Below are 21,000 nucleotides of genomic sequence, written 5' to 3' on the forward strand. Positions count from 1 at the left end.
TTTTTATTTTCATGGCTCTGCGTTATAAACTTCTGTGAAGCACCTGGGGGTTTAAAGTGCTCAATATGCATCTAGATAAGTTCCTTGGGGGGTCTAGTTTCCAAAATGGGGTCACTTGTGCGGGAGCTCCAATGTTTAGGCACACAGGGGCTCTCCAAACGCGACATGGTGTCCGCTAACAATTGGAGCTAATTTTCCATTCAAAAAGTCAAATGGCGCGCCTTCTCTTCCGAGCCCTGCCGAGTGCCCAAACAGTGGTTTACCCCCACATATGAGGTATCGGCGTACTCGGGAGAAATTGCCCAACAAATTTTATGATCCATTTTATCCTACTGCCCATGTGAAAATGAAAAAATTGAGGCGAAAAGAATTTTTTTGTGAAAAAAAAGTACTTTTTCATTTTTACAGATCAATTTGTGAAGCACCTGAGGGTTTAAAGTGCTCACTAGGCATCTAAATTAGTTCCTTGGGGGGTCTAGTTTCCAAAATGGGGTCACTTGTGGGGGAGCGCCAATGTTTAGGCACACAGGAGCTATCCAAACGCGACATGGTGTCCGCTAACGATGGAAATAATTTTTCATTCAAAAAGTCAAATGGCGCTCCTTCCCTTCCGAGCCTTACCATGTGCCCAAACAGTGGTTTACCTCCACATGTGAGGTATTGGTGTACTCAGGAGAAATTGCCCAACACATTTTAGGATCCATTTTATCCTGTTGCCCATGTGAAAATGAAAAAATTGAGGCTAAAAGAATTTTTTTGTGAAAAAAAAGTACTTTTTCATTTTTACGGATCAATTTGTGAAGCACCTGGGGGTTCAAAGTGCTCACTATGCATCTAGATAAGTTCCTTGGGGCGTCTAGTTTCCAAAATGGGGTCACTTGTGGGGGAGCTCCAATTTTTAGGCACACGGGGGCTCTCCAAACGTGACATGGTGTCCGCTAAAGAGTGGAGCCAATTTTTGATTCAAAAAGTCAAATGGCGCTCCTTCCCTTCCAAGCCCTGCCGTGCGCCAAAACAGTGGTTTACCCCCACATATGAGGTATCAGCGTACTCAGGACAAATTGGACAACAACTTTCGTGGTTCAGTTTCTCCTTTTACCATTGGGAAAATAAAAAAATTGTTGCTAAAAGATAATTTTTGTGACTAAAAAGTTAAATGTTCATTTTTTCCTTCCATGTTGCTTCTGCTGCTGTGAAGCACCTGAAGGGTTAATAAACTTCTTGAATGTGGTTTTGAGTACCTTGAGGGGTGCAGTTTTTAGAATGGTGTCACTTTTGGGTATTTTCAGCCATATAGACCCCTCAAACTGACTTCAAATGTGAGGTGGTCCCTAAAAAAAATGGTTTTGTAAATTTCGTTGTAAAAATGACAAATCGCTGGTCGAATTTTAACCCTTATAACTTCCTAACAAAAAAAAATTTTGTTTCCAAAATTGTGCTGATGTAAAGTAAACATGTGGGAAATGTTATTTATTAACTATTTTGTGTCACATATCTCTCTGGTTTAACAGAATAAAAATTCAAAATGTGAAAATTGCGAAATTTTCAAAATTTTCGCCAAATTTCCGTGTTTATCACAAATAAATGCAGAATTTATTGACCTAAATTTACCACTAACATGAAGCCCAATATGTCACGAAAAAACAATCTCAGAACCGCTAGGATCCGTTGAAGCGTTCCTGAGTTATTACCTCATAAAGGGACACTGGTCAGAATTGCAAAAAACGGCAAGGTCTTTAAGGTCAAAATAGGCTGGGTCTTGAAGGGGTTAAAATAGAAAAAATAGTAATTAACCCAACTTTATCACCCCATAGGTAGGGATAGTAATAAAATAAAGAAAATATATATACTTTTATTTTTCCACTAGGGTTAGGGTTAGAACTAGGGTTAGGGTTAGAACTAGGGTTAGGGTTAGAACTAGGGTTAGGGTTAGGGTGAGAACTAGGGTTAGGGTTAGAACTAGGGTTAGGGTTAGAACTAGGGTTAGGGTTAGAACTAGGGTTAGGGTTAGAACTAGGGTTAGGGTGAGAACTAGGGTTAGGGTGAGAACTAGGGTTAGGGTGAGAACTAGGGTTAGGGTGAGAACTAGGGTTAGGGTTAGAACTAGGGTTAGGGTTAGAACTAGGGTTAGGGTTAGAACTAGGGTTAGGGTTAGAACTAGGGTTAAGGATGTGTTGGGGTTAGGGTTGTGGTTAGGGGTGTGTTGGGGTTAGGGTTGTGGTTAGGGGTGTGTTGGGGTTAGGGTTGTGATTGGGTTATGGCTAGAGTTGGGGTTAGGGGTGTGGGGGGGGTTAGTGTTGGCTTTAGAATTGAGGGGTTTCCACTGTTTATGCACATCAGGGGTCTCCAAACGCAATATGGCACCACCGTTGATTGCAGCAAATCTTGCGTTCAAAAAGTCAAATGGTGCTCCCTCACTTCCGAGCCCCGATGTGCGCCCAAACAGTGGTTTACCCAAACATATGGGGCATAACCTTACTCATGAAAAATTGCATAACAACTTTGGCAGTCTAATTTCTCCTGTTACCCTTGAGAAAATAAAAAAATGGGGGCTAAAAAATTATTTTTGTGGGAAAAATAATTTTTTATTTTCACGGCTCTGCGTTATAACACTCAGTGAAGTACTTGGTGGTTCAAAGTTCTCACCACAAATCTAGATAAGTTCCTTGGGGGGTCTAGTTTCCAAAATGGGGTCACTTGTGGGGGGTTTCTACTGTTTAGGCACATCAGGGGCTCTGCAAACGTAACATGACGCCTGCAGACCATTCCATCAGAGTATGCATTCCAAAACGTCACGACTTCACTTCTGAGCCCCGACGTGCGCCCAAACAGTGGTTTACCCCCACATATGGGGTATCCGCGTACTCAGGACAAACTGGACAACAGCTTTTGGAGTCCAATTTCTCCTGTTACCCTTGGGAAAATAAAAAATTGCGGGCTACAGAATGATTTTTGAGGAAAGAGAAATTATTTTTTATTTGCACGGCTCTGCGTTATAAACTTCTGTGAAGCCCTTGAGGGTTTAAAGTGGTCACCGCACATCTAGATAAGCTCCTTGGGGGGTCTAGTTTCCAAAATGGGGTCACTTGTGGGGGAGCTCCAATGTTTAGGCACACAGGGGCTCTCCAAACGTGACATGGTGTCCGCTAACGATTGGAGCCAATTTTTCATTGAAAAAGTCAAATGGCGCTCCTTCCTTTCAGAGCCCTGTCGTGCGCCCAAACAGTGGTTCCCCCCCACATATGAGGTATCAGCGTACTCAGGACAAATTGTACAATAACGTTTGGGGTCCAGTTTCTCCTTTTACCCTTGGGGGGGAAAAAATGTTGCTAAAAGATCATTTTTGTGACTTAAAAGTTAAATGTTCATTTTTTCCTTCCATATTGCTTCTGCTGCTGTGAAGCACCTGAAGGGTTAACAAACTTCTTGAATGTGGTTTTGAGCATCTTGAGTGGTGCAGTTTATAGAATGGTGTCACTTTTGGGTATTTTCAGCCATATAGACCCCTCAAAGTGACTTCAAATGTGAGGTGGTCACTGAAAAAATAGAAAAAAAAGGTTTTGTAAATTTTGTTGTAAAAATGAGAAATCGCTGGTCAAATTTTAACCCTTATAACTTCCTAGCAAAAAAAAAATTGTTTCCAAAATTGTGCTGATGTAAAGTAAACATGTGGGTAATGTTATTTATTAACTATTTTGTGTCACATAACTCTCTGGTTTAACAGAATAAAAATTCAAAATTTGAAAATTGCTAATTTTTCAATTTTTTTGCCAAATTTCCATTTTTTTCACAAACAAACGCAAAAATTATCGAACTAAATTTACTACTAACATGAAGGCCAATTTGTCACGAAAAAACAATCTGAGAATCGCTAGGATCCGCTGAAGCGTTCCTGAGTTATTACCTGATAAAGGGACAGTGGTCAGAATTACAAAAAATGGCCAGGTCATTAAGGTCAAAATAGGCTGGGTCATGAAGGGGTTAAGCAATTATTCCCTGTACTAAAGAATTGGTATCCTTGCGAGGAGTGCACCAGTTCTTCAAGGTTCACCTCGGTGCTTACTTAGATATACTTGTAAACAGTTTCCCCTCCCCGTTTTTCTTTTCTGTCTTTTATTTGGCAAAGGCTGTTCATTAATATTGCAGCCCAGTACAAGAAGCCGAGCAAAGAAGCCCTGACCGACCTCTGTGAGCAGAGAGGAGTAGAGACAGCCGACAGATCCAAGGAGCTGCTGATACGCGCCTTGGTCGAGCAGGACATAGAGCAAAGTGCTGGAACATCTGGGCAAGGAGAGAGCCCACCTCAGAGAGACCCAGCAATGCCAGCTCTTGCACCGGAGATGCCTGATGGAAATGCCAGCAATGCCAGTGCGAGGAGCCTATGGACTGTACTTTGCAAATGGACTTACAACGGCTGGGAACAAGTGATCCTAATCTGCGCATGCAGCTGATTCTACAGTACCGACAGGCTGAGAGAGAGGCTGCAGAACGCCGGGACCGACAGGCTGAGAGAGAGGCTGCAGAACGCCGGGACCGACAGGCTGAGAGAGAGGCTGCAGAACGCCGGGACCGACAGGCTGAGAGAGAGGCTGCAGAACGCCGGGAGGAGAGAGCTTTCCAGCTTCAGATGGCTCAAATCGAGACTGGTATCAATCCTCAGATAACCTCCTGCCAGGACATAAATCCAAGGAGACCACGTCTAGAAAACTTCCCTGTGATGGAGAAGGATACGGACTTGGATACTTTCCTTCGGGGATTTGAAGAAACCTGCAGGCAGTACCATCTACCCCGTGAGCAGTGGGCTCCAGTATCTAACCCCAGGGTTGAGAGGCAAAGCCCTGGAAGTTTTTGCTGGCCTCCCACCAGAGCTAGATGGGAACTATGAGGCCATAAAAGAGGCCCTGATCAGGAAATACAACCTAACACCAGAAGTGTATTGGAGAAAGTTCCGGAACCTACAATGTGGATCAACTGACAGCTATGCAGATGTTGTGAGCACCTTGAGGACCACGTTCCACCAATGGGTTACGGGACTTTCTGTTAACAGTTTTGAGGACTTAACGGATCTTATGGTCAAGGATCAATTTCTTCACATGTGCCCCACGGATGTACGACAATTTGTGTGTGATCGGGAGCCACAAACTGCGGATCAGGCTGCAAGGATTGCGGACTATGTGGCTAACAGGATGCCTGAGGTGCGGAAGCCATCGGGATTCATCTGGAGGGGAGGTAAGCCAAACGGGGACCTTTCTCCCTCTGCCAGCCGATCACCAGTGCTGTCCAAGCCCACCGTCTATGGTGTCCCGGGGAATAGACATTCTCTAGGTGATGCACGCCGGTGCTTCTCCTGCAACAAAGTGGGACATGTTAGCGCTGTCTGCCCTGATAGGGAGAAACGCCCAACTACCACCACAAAGCCGACTGTGCCCCCACCGTCAGTCCTCTTTGTAGCCGGCTCTGATGCGAGGGCTAATGAAAACTGTCAATCTGTCACTGTTGGCAATAAAGTCACCATTGGTCTCAGACACTGGGGCAGAGGTGACCCTGGCGCGTCCAGCCATGATAACCCCTGCCGATATCATACCAGGAAAGACTATGTCTATAACCGGGATTGGAGGGGTCAGCCGTGCCCATGGCCCATGTGTATCTGGACAGGGGAGCAGGGAAAGGACTGAGAGAAGTGGGAGTATCAGAGGCTATTCCCACCAATGTGTTGCTAGGCACGGACCTGGGGAGGATGGTGTCCCACTATGTTCCTCCCTTGCAAGTGAATGATGCAGAGAAGGTGGAAGAAAGTGACCCACCTGAGATCCCGTGCGAGGAGGGAAAATGTCCCAATGCACAGGACTGTAATTATGTGGCAGCTGTGACCCGGAGTCAGGCTGCGGCTCAGACTCAGGCCCAGAGATTAGAGGATGAGTCTCAGACAGAACTGCCAGAACAGGAGGCACATACTGTGGTCCCAGAGCCTCCATACCTGGCAGACCCACCACGGTCCCTGATAACAGACACTGGAAACTCCGCTTCAGACCAGGGCCTGGCAGTCACACTAGGCCGGGGCCTGCAGGCTGACCGTCAGAGCTTCCAGGAGGCCCTGCAGACAGATGTCAGTCTGGAGGAGCTCAGATGTCTTGCAGACCAACCCCCTGCTGCTTCTGGCAAAGAGTATACTGGGTCCAGCTCAGACTGTATACAGAGACTATCCCCACGGATACTACAGAATCTTGGGACTATGAACGGCGGCTGATCGTCCCTTATCCATTTAGGGAACAATTATTGAGGATTGCCCATGAAATTCCTTTGGCCGAACACCTTGGAATCCAAAAGACTAAAGCTCGCCTGACACATAACTTCTATTGGCCCAAGATGGGGACAGATATTGCCAATTACTGCCGATCATGTGTAGTTTGTCAGAGAGTTGGGAAGTCCGGGAATATACAGAAAGCTCCATTGATACCACTGCCTGTGATCGATGAACCTTTCCAGCGAGGGGCTGTGGATATCATAGGGCCACTTGCAATCCCTAGCAGCTCTGGCAAAAAGTACATCCTCACAGTGGTGGACTATGCTCCACGATACCCGGAAGCTGTGGCACTGTCCTCCATCCGAGCAGACAAAGTGGCGGATGCTTTACTGACTGTGTTCTCGTGTGGGTTTCCCCAGGGAAATGTTGACCGATCAGGTAACCCTGTTCATGTCTGATCTGATGGAAAGCCTCTGTGAAAGAATACAAGTACAGCATCTTGTGGCCAGCGCCTATCATCCACAAACCAACGGACTCTGCGAGCGCTTCAATGGAACATTAAAGCAAATGTTCAAAATGCTGGTGGAGACTGAAGGGAGAGACTGGGAGCGGTACCTCCCCCATCTGCTGTTTGCCTAGAGAGAGGTACCCCAGGCGTCTACTGGATTCTCCCCCTTTGAACTGGTCTATGGGAGGAGGGTCAGGGGGCCACTTGATTTGATTAAGGACTGTTGGGAGGACGACCCCAGCACTACTGGAGTCTGTGGTCGAATATGTACTGCGGCTCAGAGAATGCAAAAACTGAGCAACCTGGCCCATGAGAACGTGACCCAGGCCCAAACCAACCAGAAGGTCTGGTACGACCGTAATGCCAGACTAAGGGCCTACGAGGAAGGACAGAAGGTTTGGCTGTTGGTCCCTATGTTACAGAATAAATTTCAGGCCACATGGGAGGGACCATATACTGTATATAAGCAGCTGAATGATGTTAATTATGTGGTGACCCTAGATGAGCATGCAAAGCGTCAGAAAGTGTTTCATGTAAATATGCTGAAGGCTCATCATGCCAGGGAGGCCTGTGTCTTACCTGCCTGTAGCCTGCCTGAAGAGGGGGAGGCTGATCTGTTACTGGCTGTGGGGGCCGGGACTCTCTACATGGAGTCCCTGGAGTCAGCAGAGTTTAACCCTGAGCTATCCCACAGTCAGAGGTCTGAGCTGATGGGGGCGCTCAGCGAGTTCACCGAAGTCTTCACAGGGGAGCCTGGGAGGACACACTTAGTAGTTCACCATGTGGACACAGGTACTAATCCCCCAGTACGGCAGTCTGCATACCGTGTCAGCAGAGGTGAAGGCACACATGAGGGAACAGGTAGAGGAGATGCTGAACCAACAAGGAGAGGAACACTGTTGTGAATTCTGTGGCAGAGCTCCCTCCTGTGGTCACAAGTGGTACTTCGGCTGATTCTCTCTGTGAGCTTCCGTTGGTGGAGGAAAGTGGTACTGCGGCTTCTGAGTTTCCTTCCTCAGGTGATGTGGTGAAGTCGTTAGGTGCTGCTCTATTTAACTCCACCTAGTGCTTTGATCCTGGCCTCCAGTCAATGTTCTAGTATTGGACCTGTTTCCTCCTGGATCGTTCCTGTGGCCTGCTGCTCTGCATAGCTAAGTTCTGCTTTGCTATTTTGTTTGCTGTTTTTTTCTGTCCAGCTTGTCTATTTGTTTTTTCCTGCTTGCTGGTAGCTCTGGGACGCAGAGGGTGTACCTCCGTGCCGTTAGTTCGGTACGGAGGGTCTTTTTGCCCCCTTTGCGTGGTTTTTGTAGGGTTTTGTGTTGACCGCAAAGTTACCTTTCCTATCCTCGCTCTGTTCAGAAAGTCGGGCCTCACTTTGCTAAATCTATTTCATCTCTACGTTTGTCTTTTCATCTTAACTCAGTCATTATATGTGGGGGCTGCCTTTTCCTTTGGGGTATTTCTCTGAGGCAAGGTAGGCTTATTTTCTATCTTCAGGCTAGCTAGTTTCTCAGGCTGTGCCGAGTTGCATAGGGAGCGTTAGGCGCAATCCACGGCTGCCTCTGGTGTGGTTGGAGAGGATTAGGGTCAGCAGAGTTTCCACGTCTCAGAGCTCGTTCTATGTTTTTGGGTTATTGTCAGATCACTGTATGTGCTCTGACCTCTATGTCCATTGTGGTACTGAATTACCTTATCATAACAGAACACCCAATTCTGTACCTAAGAAGGAAACTCCTGCCCAGAGAGGTGGCTTATGCCACAATTGAGAAGGAATGTTTGGCAATTGTGTGGGCTCTGCAGAAGCTGCAACCATACCTCTATGGGCGCAACTTCACCGTGATCACAGATCATTCATTACCCATTGAGTTGGCTCAACAGAGTTGTTGGGGACAACGGGAAATTGCTTAGATGGAGTCTGATATTACGGCAATATGACTAGCAGTAATTTAAAATCTGTTCTGTGACTGCAGGTCTTACAGGGGTCACAGCATATGTTATCCTGAGATAGCGGTCTACTGTCTCCAATCTCGCCAGGGGGTCTGGCTAAGAACCAAGAAGGGGAAACATTTCACACCTTCTTTCTCTTTTGAAGAGAGATGTCAATCACAGTCTGACAGTCTATATCTGTGAGAAACTTACACAGAGATTTTAAGAGGAAATAATATATTAATTAATGGAGTGACCATGGTCCAGTCACAAGCAAGTGATTATAAATATTTAACATGAGGCTGGTCTAGAAATTAGACATAGTAACATAGTTAGTAAGGCCGAAAAAAGACATTTGTCCATCCAGTTCAGCCTATATTCCATCATAATAAATCCCCAGATCTACGTCCTTCTACAGAACCTAATAATTGTATGATACAATATTGTTCTGCTCCAGGAAGACATCCAGGCCTCTCTTGAACCCCTCGACTGAGTTCGCCATCACCACCTCCTCAGGCAAGCAATTCCAGATTCTCACTGCCCTAACAGTAAAGAATCCTCTTCTATGTTGGTGGAAAAACCTTCTCTCCTCCAGACGCAAAGAATGCCCCCTTGTGCCCGTCACCTTCCTTGGTATAAACAGATCCTCAGCGAGATATTTGTATTGTCCCCTTATATACTTATACATGGTTATTAGATCGCCCCTCAGTCGTCTTTTTTCTAGACTAAATAATCCTAATTTCGCTAATCTATCTGGGTATTGTAGTTCTCCCATCCCCTTTATTAATTTTGTTGCCCTCCTTTGTACTCTCTCTAGTTCCATTATATCCTTCCTGAGCACCGGTGCCCAAAACTGGACACAGTACTCCATGTGCGGTCTAACTAGGGATTTGTACAGAGGCAGTATAATGCTCTCATCATGTGTATCCAGACCTCTTTTAATGCACCCCATGATCCTGTTTGCCTTGGCAGCTGCTGCCTGGCACTGGCTGCTCCAGGTAAGTTTATCATTAACTAGGATCCCCAAGTCCTTCTCCAGGGTGACTTTATAAATTACAGCTATACACAAAGGGTGTGTTCACAGATTGAGGGGCAGCCAAGCTGATATGTTCCAGTCCTTATTCGTCCCTCCACCCCCCCCCCCCCTCAGTGAGCAGAAAGCAAACTACAAAGTTAGATATTTCTGTCAGTTTTCTCCCTTTTATTTTCATACTGTTTTGCATATTTGTATGGCTAAAAAGACATACAATTATGCAAAACACTATGAGGTAATAACAATTACCATACTTTTATACCTTTTTTCTTTATTGTAAGCACTGTACCTTTTCTATTAAAGCATAAAACTTTAAGTTGATCCTTGCATGTTGTAAAGAATCCATAGCCTTAAACTGTGTGAGCCTTATGATTTGCAGACTGTAGTTGTCATATTTCCGGGACTCCTCGCCCGTCTGTTCGGTGAGTGGTGGCAGCGTGTATGAGCGGGTGTGTGGTCTGGGTCTGTGTGTGATTTATGCTCCCATTATAGCATAGAACAGAGGTTGAATGCTGGACTGAAAGAGGGGAGATAAATTAACCCTTGCAGGCACAACCCCAAGTCACGTGCTGAGAAGTGGGTACGTGACACGGGGGCTCCGGTGCTGAGGTGAGGCCGGTTTAGTGGTTTGTGGTTTTTGGTGATGAGGCAGTGGCGGGGCTGGGTTGGCGGCTTGCGGTCTGCGATGCTGAGGCGGGGTCGGGTTGGCGGCTCATGGTGCTTGATGTTGAGGCCGGGTTGGGGGATTCCTGTGATTTTTCAGCTCTTTTCATTATCCTTTTTCTTGTTTCTCTCCAGAATGGACGTCACCAGACTGGATCATCCTCCTCCACAAGAAATAAATCACGTGGCGAATCACCGACTGCTAATCCGACCGGAGGCCAATAACAATCAGAAAAATCGGGAGCTGACTCTCTCCCGGGGGGAGGAGAAGGTGACAAGAGAGGCCGAGATGTACGGTTTCCAGAAGGACGGCCAGGAGCGTCCGCTGACCAAAATAAGCAGCGCCAGGCATCAGTCCTGCGTGTCCAACTACGACATCCTGGCGGTCAGCGCCGTGCATTGCCGGACTGCCCACCTCAATGGCCCTGAGAGCAGAATTCAAGATGGACAGGGCCACGTCTCAGAGACCGACTCCAGGGGGGTCCAGCAGGTCTCTGTGACAGTGCAGGGGGAGGCCAGCCGGGTCATCCAGCGAACCAACTCCATGCTGCAGCTGGAGCAGTGGATCCGGAGCCAGCGAGAGAAGAGCCCGGAGGAGGATGCCCCCGGCGGGTGAGTGTCGGAGGGTCCCCTAAAGCCCTACCCTGGAGTCTGTCGCCCCGGAGTCAGTGTTCCCTCACTTCCCACCCAGAGTCGGTGTATCAGAGACTTCCCCCCACCCGGAGTCGGTGTGGCCCCCTGCCCCAGAGTTGGTGTGTGACCTCCTACCATGACTTTCTCTCTTCACAGAGTCATGTCCTATCAGACATTACCCCGGAATATGCCCAGCTACAGGGCTCCAGTGGTGCCACGTTACCCTGAGGGATACAAGACGCTGCCACGGAACCTGAAGCCACGTCCAGACAGTGTGTGCAGCACCACAGGCATGTTGTATGAGCGGACGTTGATCCCAGTGACCCCCGCGGCAGAGGAGAAGCGGAGGTCCGTGCGGGACGATACCATGTGGCAGTTGTATGAATGGCAGCAGAGACAGTTCTACAATAAACAGTGCACGCTGCGGCGGCACTCGTCTCTGAACAGCCCCAAGACCATGGTTCAACTTTCCGACCAGACCTTGCACTCCATCCCAATGTCACCATCCCATGGCTCCATCTCTGGTTACCATACGTACTCCCCCCACCGGACCTACCGCTCCGAAGTGTCTTCCCCGGTGCAGAGGGGCGACCTGACCATAGAGAGAAGGCCGAAGCCACAGTCCAGTAAGGTGAGAACGACTCCGGTGTGTGGCGCTGGCCAGGGGGGCTGACCTACGTATAACCTATACCAGCTGTGTGATATAACTGATATCTGGGGAGCGGTGATGTCACTGCTGTATAATATAACTGATATCTGGGGAGCGGTGATGTCACTGCTGTATAATATAACTGATATCTGGGGAGCGGTGATGTCACTGCTGTATAATATAACGGATATCTGGAGAGCGGTGATGTCACTGCTGTATAATATAACTGATATCTGGAGAGCGGTGATGTCACTGCTGTATAATATAACTGATATCTGGAGAGCGGTGATGTCACTGCTGTATGATATAACTGATATCTGGGGAGCGGTGATGTCACTGCTGTATAATATAACTGATATCTGGAGAGCGGTGATGTCACTGCTGTATGATATAACGGATATGTGGGGAGCGGTGATGTCACTGCTGTATAATATAACTGATATCTAGAGAACGGTGATGTCACTGCTGTATAATATAACTGATATCTGGGGAGCGGTGATGTCACTGCTGTATAATATAACTGATATCTGGGGAGCGGTGATGTCACTGCTGTATAATATAACTGATATCTGGGGAGCGGTGATGTCACTGCTGTATAATATAACTGATATCTGGGGAGCGGTGATGTCACTGCTGTATAATATAACTGATATCTGGGGAGCGGTGATGTCACTGCTGTATAATATAACTGATATCTGGAGAGCGGTGATGTCACTGCTGTATAATATAACTGATATCTGGGGAGCGGTGATGTCACTGCTGTATAATATAACTGATATCTGGGGAGCGGTGATGTCACTGCTGTATAATATAACTGATATCTGGGGAGCGGTGATGTCACCGCTGTATAATATAACTGATATCTGGGGAGCGGTGATGTCACTGCTGTATAATATAACTGATATCTGGGGAGCGGTGATGTCACTGCTGTATAATATAACTGATATCTGGGGAGCGGTGATGTCACTGCTGTATGGAGGACCCTGCCCGCGAGGGCTCACAATCTACAAGGGATGGGTGAGGATACAGGAGGAGAGAGGACCCTGCCCGCGAGGGCACACAATCTACAAGGGATGGGTGAGGATACAGGAGGAGAGAGGACCCTGCCCGCGAGGGCTCACAATCTACAAGGGATGGGTGAGGATACAGGAGGAGAGAGGACCCTGCCCGCGAGGGCTCACAATCTACAAGGGATGGGTGAGGATACAGGAGGAGAGAGGACTCTGCCCGCGAAGACTCACAATCTACAAGGGATGGGTGAGGATACAAAAGGAGAGAGGACCCTGCCCGCGAGGGCTCACAATCTACAAGGGATGGGTGAGGATACAAAAGGAGAGAGGACCCTGCCCGCGAGGGCTCACAATCTACAACGGCTGGGTGAGGGTAGAGCTGGTCATGGTCGATCGGTGGTTACTGCAGGTTGTAGGCTTGTTGGAAGAGGTGGGTCTTCAGGCTCTTTTTGAAGGTTTCGATGGTAGGCGAGAGTCTGATGTGTTGTGGTAGAGAGTTCCAGAGTAGGGGTGATACGCGAGAGAAATCTTGTATACGATTGTGGGAAGAGGAGATAAGAGGGGAGTAGAGCAGGAGATCTTGTGAGGATCGGAGGTTGCGTGCAGGAAAGTACCGGGAGACGAGGTCACAGATGTATGGAGGAGACAGGTTGTGGATGGCTTTGTATGTCATGGTTAGGGTTTTGTACTGGAGTCTCTGGGCAATGGGGAGCCAGTGAAGGGATTGACAGAGGGGAGAGGCCGGGGAATAGCGGGGGGACAGGTGGATTAGTCGGGCACAAACCTACAAAAAAATGTACACATCAGACCTCAAAGTACAAAGAGATACCAAAACTTTATTAGATGTACAATTGTAAGAAACAACAATGATGGTGATGTCTACCAGTATAAAACACCATAGACCTGAGGCACATATTATAACCATAGTCCTTCCTGCCACATATATAGATCTCCCTTGTCATAACAAATCATTACGCCAGATGGCATGTTTGGCAATATTCCCACAATACTGAGTCTCTAAAGTGGCAATATAAGTAACACAAATCCAGCTACATTACCTCAGGTCTGATGGTGCCAGGTCCCCTACGCGCGTTTCGGCTGCGTGTGCCTTCTTCCGGGGGCAGCAGAGTTTAGAATAGATTAGAAGGGTGCGAGAGTGTTACAGGGGAGGCCACAGAGTAGGAGGTTGCAGTAGTCAATGCGAGAGATGAGGGCATGGACTAGGGTTTTTGCAGATTCTTGGGTGAAGAATGAACGGATCCGTGAAATATTTTTGAGTTGATATCGGCAGGAAGTGGAAAGGGTTTGGATATGTGGTTTGAAGGAGAGATCAGCGTCAAGGATTACCCCGAGGCAGCGAGCTTGTGGGACTGGGGAGAGTGGGCAGCCATTTACTGTAATGGATAGGTTCGTTGGGGGGGTCACGTGAGATGAGGGAAAGATGATGAATTCTGTTTTGTCCATGTTAAGTTTCAGAAAATTGGTGGAGAAGAAGGATGAAATAGCGGACAGACATTGAGGGATTCTGGTTAGTAGGGAGGTGATATCTGGTCCAGAGATGTAGATCTGTGTGTCATCAGCATAGAGGTGATACTGAAAACTGTGAGATTCTATGAGCTGTCCCAGGCCAAAGGTGTAAATGGAGAAGAGCAAGGGCCCAAGGACTGAACCTTGTGGGACTCCGACAGATAGAGGGCGAGGTGAGGAGGTGGTGTGTGAGTGGGAGACGCTGAATGTCCGGTCTGTTAGGTATGACGAGATCCAGGATAGGGCCAAGTCTGTGATGCCAAGGGATGAGAGGGTCTGTAATAATAGGGAATGGTCCACTGTGTCAAAGGCAGCCAACAGGTCCAGGAGGAGGAGGACAGAGTAGTGTCGCTTGCTCTTGGCGGTTAAGAGGTCATTGGTGACTTTTTTTTTTTGTTTAAATAGTTTTTTATTGAAAGCAAACATGCACAATACAATTTATGCACTGTCCAGTATTTTACAAAAATTTTAACATTTTCCAAACCCCCAACAATCCCAACCATACCCAAACCTCCCCCTCCCCTGACAGCTCCTTCCCAGTTATACTTTTGTTACCAGTATTGATGGTTCCTTGAGCCATTTGACTCACTTATGTCCGCTTGTTCTTTAGCACTCTCTTCCTTTCAGAGGCTCTCACTCTCCCATTTTCCATAACTACTCATCCCAGCTCGAGCCACGGAGACCACATTTTGTCAAACGTTTCTATTTTCCCACGTCTTTTATAGACCCCCTTTTCCAGATTGAGACCATGTTTAACATAATTCAGGAATTCTCCCCTTGTAGGCGGTTCCTCCTTGATCCAGCTCCTTGCTATTACCTTCCTTGCCATGTATAATAGCCTAGCTATTGCTATCTTCCAGATGTTATCCACTCTAATTTCCTCTACATGTCCCAGTATACACACTATCGGATCTCTCGGCACTCTGCATTTATACGCCCCTTCCACACGGCTCATTACCACCAACCAGAAAGCAACCAGTCTTGGACATGTCCACATCATGTGGTATATTCCTGCATTCCCAGTCTTACATCTCGGGCATTCAGAGTCAGCACGCAACCCCGCTCTGCACAACACTTCCGGTGATTTATAGACTCTGTGCAAGATGTACAGCTGCGATAGTCTATACGGCTCGCTCAGTGACACTCGTGGAACCGACTCCAACACCGACTCCCAGGTTTCATCCTCCATTGGGCCTAAATCTCTTTCCCATTTCGCTCTCGCTTTTAAAGGGAAGTCTAGCAAATATGCATGTAGAAGGTCCTTATAAAGGGTGGTAATGACTCCCCTTGTGGACCCTTCCCCACACACGTATTCCAGAACTATGTCCTCTTGGATCTCAACACCACCGCCCCTGTTTTGAGCTTTAAAAGCATGTTTCATCTGAGCATATTGATACTCCCCAGTCGGTCTCAGTCCAAACTCCCCCTGCAGCTGCGAAAAGGACTTTAATCCTCGTTGTTGAACTATCTGAGCCACCAAGTGGATTCCTTTGGCCCTCCACTCCGCCAGCACTCCAAGGGCCGCAAACTCAACCAAATTATTATTAAACCATATCGGTGTAAATTTAGTCAGCCCCGTAACCCCCCGAATCTGTCGCAGTCTGGTCCATAATTTATATATCAAAAACATAGTTGGGTATAATTTCCCCAATACTCCCAAGGAACCATCCTCCAGACACTGCGCTACCGGTCGTCGGTCTGTCACCCTCTCCATCAAGTGCTGTACCGCACTGGAGGACACCTCCCGTGCCCAGCCCTTCAAATGTTGGCTCTGGGCTGCAAGAAAATATAACTCAGGATTGGGTAAAGCCAATCCTCCATCTTCCTTGGGTCGCTGAAGCGTCTCCAGGCGAATACGTGGGCACCGCCTCCCCCATATCAGACTTCTAAATAGAGCATTAATCTGCCGGAATTTCCCACGTGGAATCCAAACTGGCGCGTTATGTAGGACGTAGAGTAATTTGGGCATCAGAACCATTTTAATTAGATTAACCCTCCCCACCACCGATAAGTGCAATTTATTCCATGCATCCACTTTTGCTTTAAGGGCGCCCACGAGAGGTGTCAAATTCCTATACAAATACTCTGTAACTGGCATCGAGATCCATATTCCCAGGTATCTGAAAAGGGATACTACCCTAAGCCGCCCCTCTCCCAATGGCTCACTTCTGCTCTCCTCCACCCCATCCACCTCAAAGAGGACCGATTTATCCCAGTTTATCCTCAATCCCGATAAGTCTCCAAATTTCCCAACGATCTCGATAGCCCCATTCAAGGCTTCATCCGGGTCCGCTAGGAACAGTAGGATGTCGTCTGCATATAACGCAATCTTCTCCTCAACACTCCCATAACTGAACCCAGGGACTTCATCCGACTGTCGGATCTTGGCGGCCAATGGCTCCACAGCTAAGGCAAACAGAAGGGGTGACAGTGGGCAACCCTGCCTCGTACCTCTGGCCAGCTTTATAGGCTGAGAAAGTTCCCCATTCACTCTAATTCTAGCTGTTGGTAGTGAGTATAACAGTTGAGTCCACGCCACAAATTGCGGGCCAATACCCATACATTTCAACACCCGCCAGAGATATCCCCACTCCACACTGTCAAACGCCTTATGGGCGTCCAAGGATGCAATAACCCTTCGGCCACAATTGTCAGACTTCAGCTGCAGGTTCATATGCAGCCTCCGCAGATTAACCGCTGTAGATCTGTCAGGCATAAAACCAGACTGATCCGGATGCACAAGGTTAGTAATGACACTAGACAAACGGGTAGCCAACACCTTGGCCAAGAGTTTGACATCAATGGTTAACAGAGAGATTGGCCGATATGACTCAGGCTTCCCCAGATCCTTATCCTCCTTCGGAATAACCACTATAATAGCCTCCCTCATAGATGCTGGGAGATACCCTTTACATCCAGCCTCCTCCAGTACTAACTTTAATCTGGGAATCAGCACTTCCTCCAAACTTTTATAGATTTCGGCTGGTAACCCATCAACCCCAGGTGCCTTCCCATTGGCCATAGACTTCAGCGCCCGACTCAGTTCCTCCTCGGTGATAGGGGCATCGAGGCTCACTCTATCCTCCTCACTCAATTTCGGAAGACCCAGACTCTCAAGGAAAGTCTCCGTATCTCCGGCTGACTCATTGACCCTGGAGGAATATAAGTCCGCGTAAAAGTCCGCAAAGACCTTTATAATATCAGGTGTTTCAGATACCCTGCTCCCCCCATCCGAAACCAACGAGTGTACATATGAGGTACTACGCTGAGCCGCGGCTACCACCGATAGCATGTGTCCCACTGTTTCTCCCTCCTGAAAATAAGCCACCCTCTGAAACTCCCGCTTCCTTTCAGCTTTTCCCAGCAGAATCTTTTCCATACAATTTTGCGCTGTTCTCAACCTTTTCTCTGCCTCGGAGGTCCCCAGTACTACCATCTCGTCCTCCGCGGCTTTCAACTCTTCCAATGCCACTCTCTCCGCTTCCCTTGTCCTCCTCTTACACCTACTAATGTCTCTAAATAGTAACCCTCTCAGGTACGCTTTCATTGCATCCCAAACAGTCAGAGCATCTGTACTCCCATCATTTAACGCAAAGAATTCCGTCACCTCCTTCCCTATACCGTCCAAGTCAATACTCTGTAACCAGTTAGGATGGATCTTCCATTCTCTCCCGCTTGTAGTCCGTGTCCCCAACAACCTAACCTCCACCTCAATTGGACTATGATCCGAAAGGGCCCTCGGCAGATAACGCACCTCCCCCACCATTGTGTCCAACAGGCGGTTACCCAGTGCCATATCAATTCTGGATAGCGTAGCTTGAGCCGGCGAATAGCACGAGTATCCTCTCTCCCCAACATGTCTGACTCTCCATAGATCAATCATGCCTAATTCACGCACATAGGTTCCAAATGTTGTAGTGTGCCCCTCCGACCTGTTCTGGGTGTTCTTATTTTTATCCCAAAAGTCATCGCATATATTGTTCAAATCCCCAATAATTAAGAGTGGCAGTGGTTCCCATCGTTCCACCCTCTCCAATACCTCCCTGATCTTCTTACTTGAATATGGAGGTGGAATATACATTGCCGCAACACACAATCTCACTCCATACAATATACATTGTATCACCACATACTGACCCTCAGCATCCACGCATACTTTCACCTCTTCATACTGCACTCCCACCGGCACCAACACTGACACCCCTCTTGAGTACGTCGAGAAGGTAGAATGATACCCCTTCTGTATCCAACGTCTATTTAGTACGTCCACTTTCTCCTGTATCAAGTGCGTCTCTAGCAAGCATATCATAGAAGCCCGCTGATCCTTCGCATACTGCAAGCTCGCAGCTCTCCTAGATTTATCCGCCAGGCCTCTCACATTCCAGCTCAATATCTTAAAGCGGTCCCCTATTATGTGACTCATCATCTTTAGTTGTGTCGTTACTCCCGGTTCTGAGCTGTCTAACTTCCCTCCCCACCCTCACCCCTCCCCCCCCTCCCCCACACCCCCCAATATTATACATTCTGCCTCTTGTCAAGAGTGGGGCACCATCACCCGTTGCAAACACTCTTGCTAAACCTTCTCTTTCCGCCTCCCGCTACCGTTTATAACAGAATTCGGCGCAATTCTTGGAAGAACAGTATAATTAAACCTGTATTATATTACAACTGCAAGAAACTAAATAAACTTTTTAGTACGCTGCACACCCTTCCTCCCTCATATTTCACCGCCGCACCAGCTCTCCCAGTGCGTTCCCTGAGTAATACCCAACTCCACCCTTCAACCTTCACATTTCAATTACCAGTGTACTGTCAGTCAATCTCTTTTTTTCCCTTTTTGAAAGAATTAAGATACCTCCCGACCAACCCGCCCCACATTTTCAATCTCCTTTCCCTTTAAGTTTTTTAGCGTTAAGATCTATCCACTGGGTAGCGTCCTCCGGCGTCTGGAAAAAGTGAATCTTATCCATCGCTACCACTCTCAGTCGTGCCGGAAACATCATGGAGTATTGCACTCCCAGTTCTCTCAGCCGTCTCTTGATACCCGTGAACATCATCCGTTGTTTCTGTACCAGGGCGGAATAGTCAGGGTAAATAGCGATTCTTTGACCTCCAATTGTCAGATCCGTCATGTCTCTAGCCTTCCTCAGGATAATGTCTCTGTCTCTGTAGTTTAGGATTTTGGCAAGCACGGTACGGGGACTTGCTCCAGGGACAGGTGGTTTCGGTGGGACCCTGTGGGCTCTCTCTACCGCAAATACTTTTGTCAGTGCTGCATCACCAAAAGTCTCAAGGAGCCAGCTTTCAATATACTCCGTGGGATTCCTCCCCTCAGTTTTTTCAGGGACACCCACTATGCGAATGTTATTTCTTCTGGACCTATTCTCCAGATCCTCATTTTTTGCAGCTAGCTCCGATATTGTTTGAGCAAACTTCCTCTCCGCTTTCTGCAGCTGCACTATATGGTCTTCTGCCGTGCTCACTCTTTCCTCCACAGCCCCCACACGTTTGTCAATCTTCTGCAGGGCTGCATTTATCTGGGCTGTATCCCCTTTAACCTCCTGTAGCTGCTGGGTCAGGGATTGTTTGCAGGATGATACCAGTGCAAAGACATCTCTAAGGGTGGGCTCTGCTCCTGACTCCTTATCTTCAGGTCCCCCTACTACCACCGCCATGTCACCATCCCTGCTCCCCTGTTGTACCTCCTGCTCCTCTGCTGGGCTTTCCTCCTCTCCTTCTGTGTCTGTGTCCACTCCGTCGTCCTCCTCTGCTTTTCCTGTGTTCCCTGCGGCTTCCACTCTAGCAAACTGCTGGAGCTTTGCCGCCGCCGACATTCTCTTCTGGCATGCCGCGTTGTCCTTCTCCGCCTTCTCCCTGGCGTCGGCGCCATCTTGGCTGGTCCCTGCCTCGCCGGCTCCGGCGTCTTTGTCTCCTCCTGGTCATGTTCACCGACCTCGGGGCCGCCGCTATTCACCGCCGCACTCCCGGGACTCTCCTGCAGTCGGTAAGCGCTGTGAATCGCCGCTCAGCTGCGGCTTATAAGGATAATATTAACTTTGGCAGCGGGAGCGCTCTGTCACGCGTCCGCTCACATGGACGTTCAGGCCACGCCCGTCATTGGTGACTTTAGTTAGGGCAGTTTCAGTGGAGTGGTGTGACCGGATGCCAGATTGTAAGCGGTCAAAGAGGGAGCAAGAAGAGAGATGGGAGGACAGTTCAAGGTAGATGTGTTGTTCCAGTAGTTTGAAGGCATAGGGGAGAAGTGATATAGGGCGATAGCTAGATACAGAGGATGGGTCAAGAGAAGGCTTTTTGAGGATAGGTGTGATGGAGGCATGTTTAAAGCTTGAGGGGAAAACACCAGTTGTAAGTGATAGGTTGAAGAGATGGGTTAGGGTTGGGATGAAGACTGTGGTGAGGTTTGGGATGAAGTGGGATGCGATTGGGTCAAGTGCACAGGTGGTGAGATGTGATCTTGAGAGTAGAGTGGAGAGTCGATCTTCTGTAATGGTGGAGAAGTTGGTTTTTGGAGGTGGAGGGCTGGGAAGTCGGGAGGAAGGGCTCTGGGGGTTGTTGACCAAAACTGTCTCTGATGTTATCAATCTTCTGCTTGAAAAATGAGGCAAAGTCTTCAGCTGAGATGAGTGGGGAGGGAGAAGGTACTGGGGGACGGAGGAGAGAATTGAAGGTGTTGAATAACTGTTTTTGGTTGTGAGACAGGGAGGATATGAGAGATGAGAAGTAGGTTTGTTTTGCTGTGGCTATTCTGGCCTTGAAAGTAGTGAAGGACTGTTTGAATGCGATAAA

General features: G+C 48.0%; 1 protein-coding gene across 6 annotated transcripts in view; it reads left to right on the top strand.

Annotated features, from left to right (window-relative positions):
* The window catches only part of PLEKHA5 (pleckstrin homology domain containing A5), a 139,679-nt gene that overhangs the window by 65,714 nt on the left and 52,965 nt on the right, over positions 1-21,000 (top strand). For all 6 annotated transcript variants that reach the window (XM_069762759.1, XM_069762754.1, XM_069762755.1 and 3 more), the window contains 2 exons: positions 10,510-10,986; positions 11,164-11,638. In XM_069762759.1, coding sequence (XP_069618860.1) covers positions 10,510-10,986; positions 11,164-11,638 — 952 coding nt within the window. The remainder of the gene's footprint in view (positions 1-10,509; positions 10,987-11,163; positions 11,639-21,000) is intronic.

This window comes from Ranitomeya imitator, chromosome 4 (assembly GCF_032444005.1).
Source record: "Ranitomeya imitator isolate aRanImi1 chromosome 4, aRanImi1.pri, whole genome shotgun sequence".
NCBI lineage: Eukaryota > Metazoa > Chordata > Amphibia > Anura > Dendrobatidae > Ranitomeya > Ranitomeya imitator.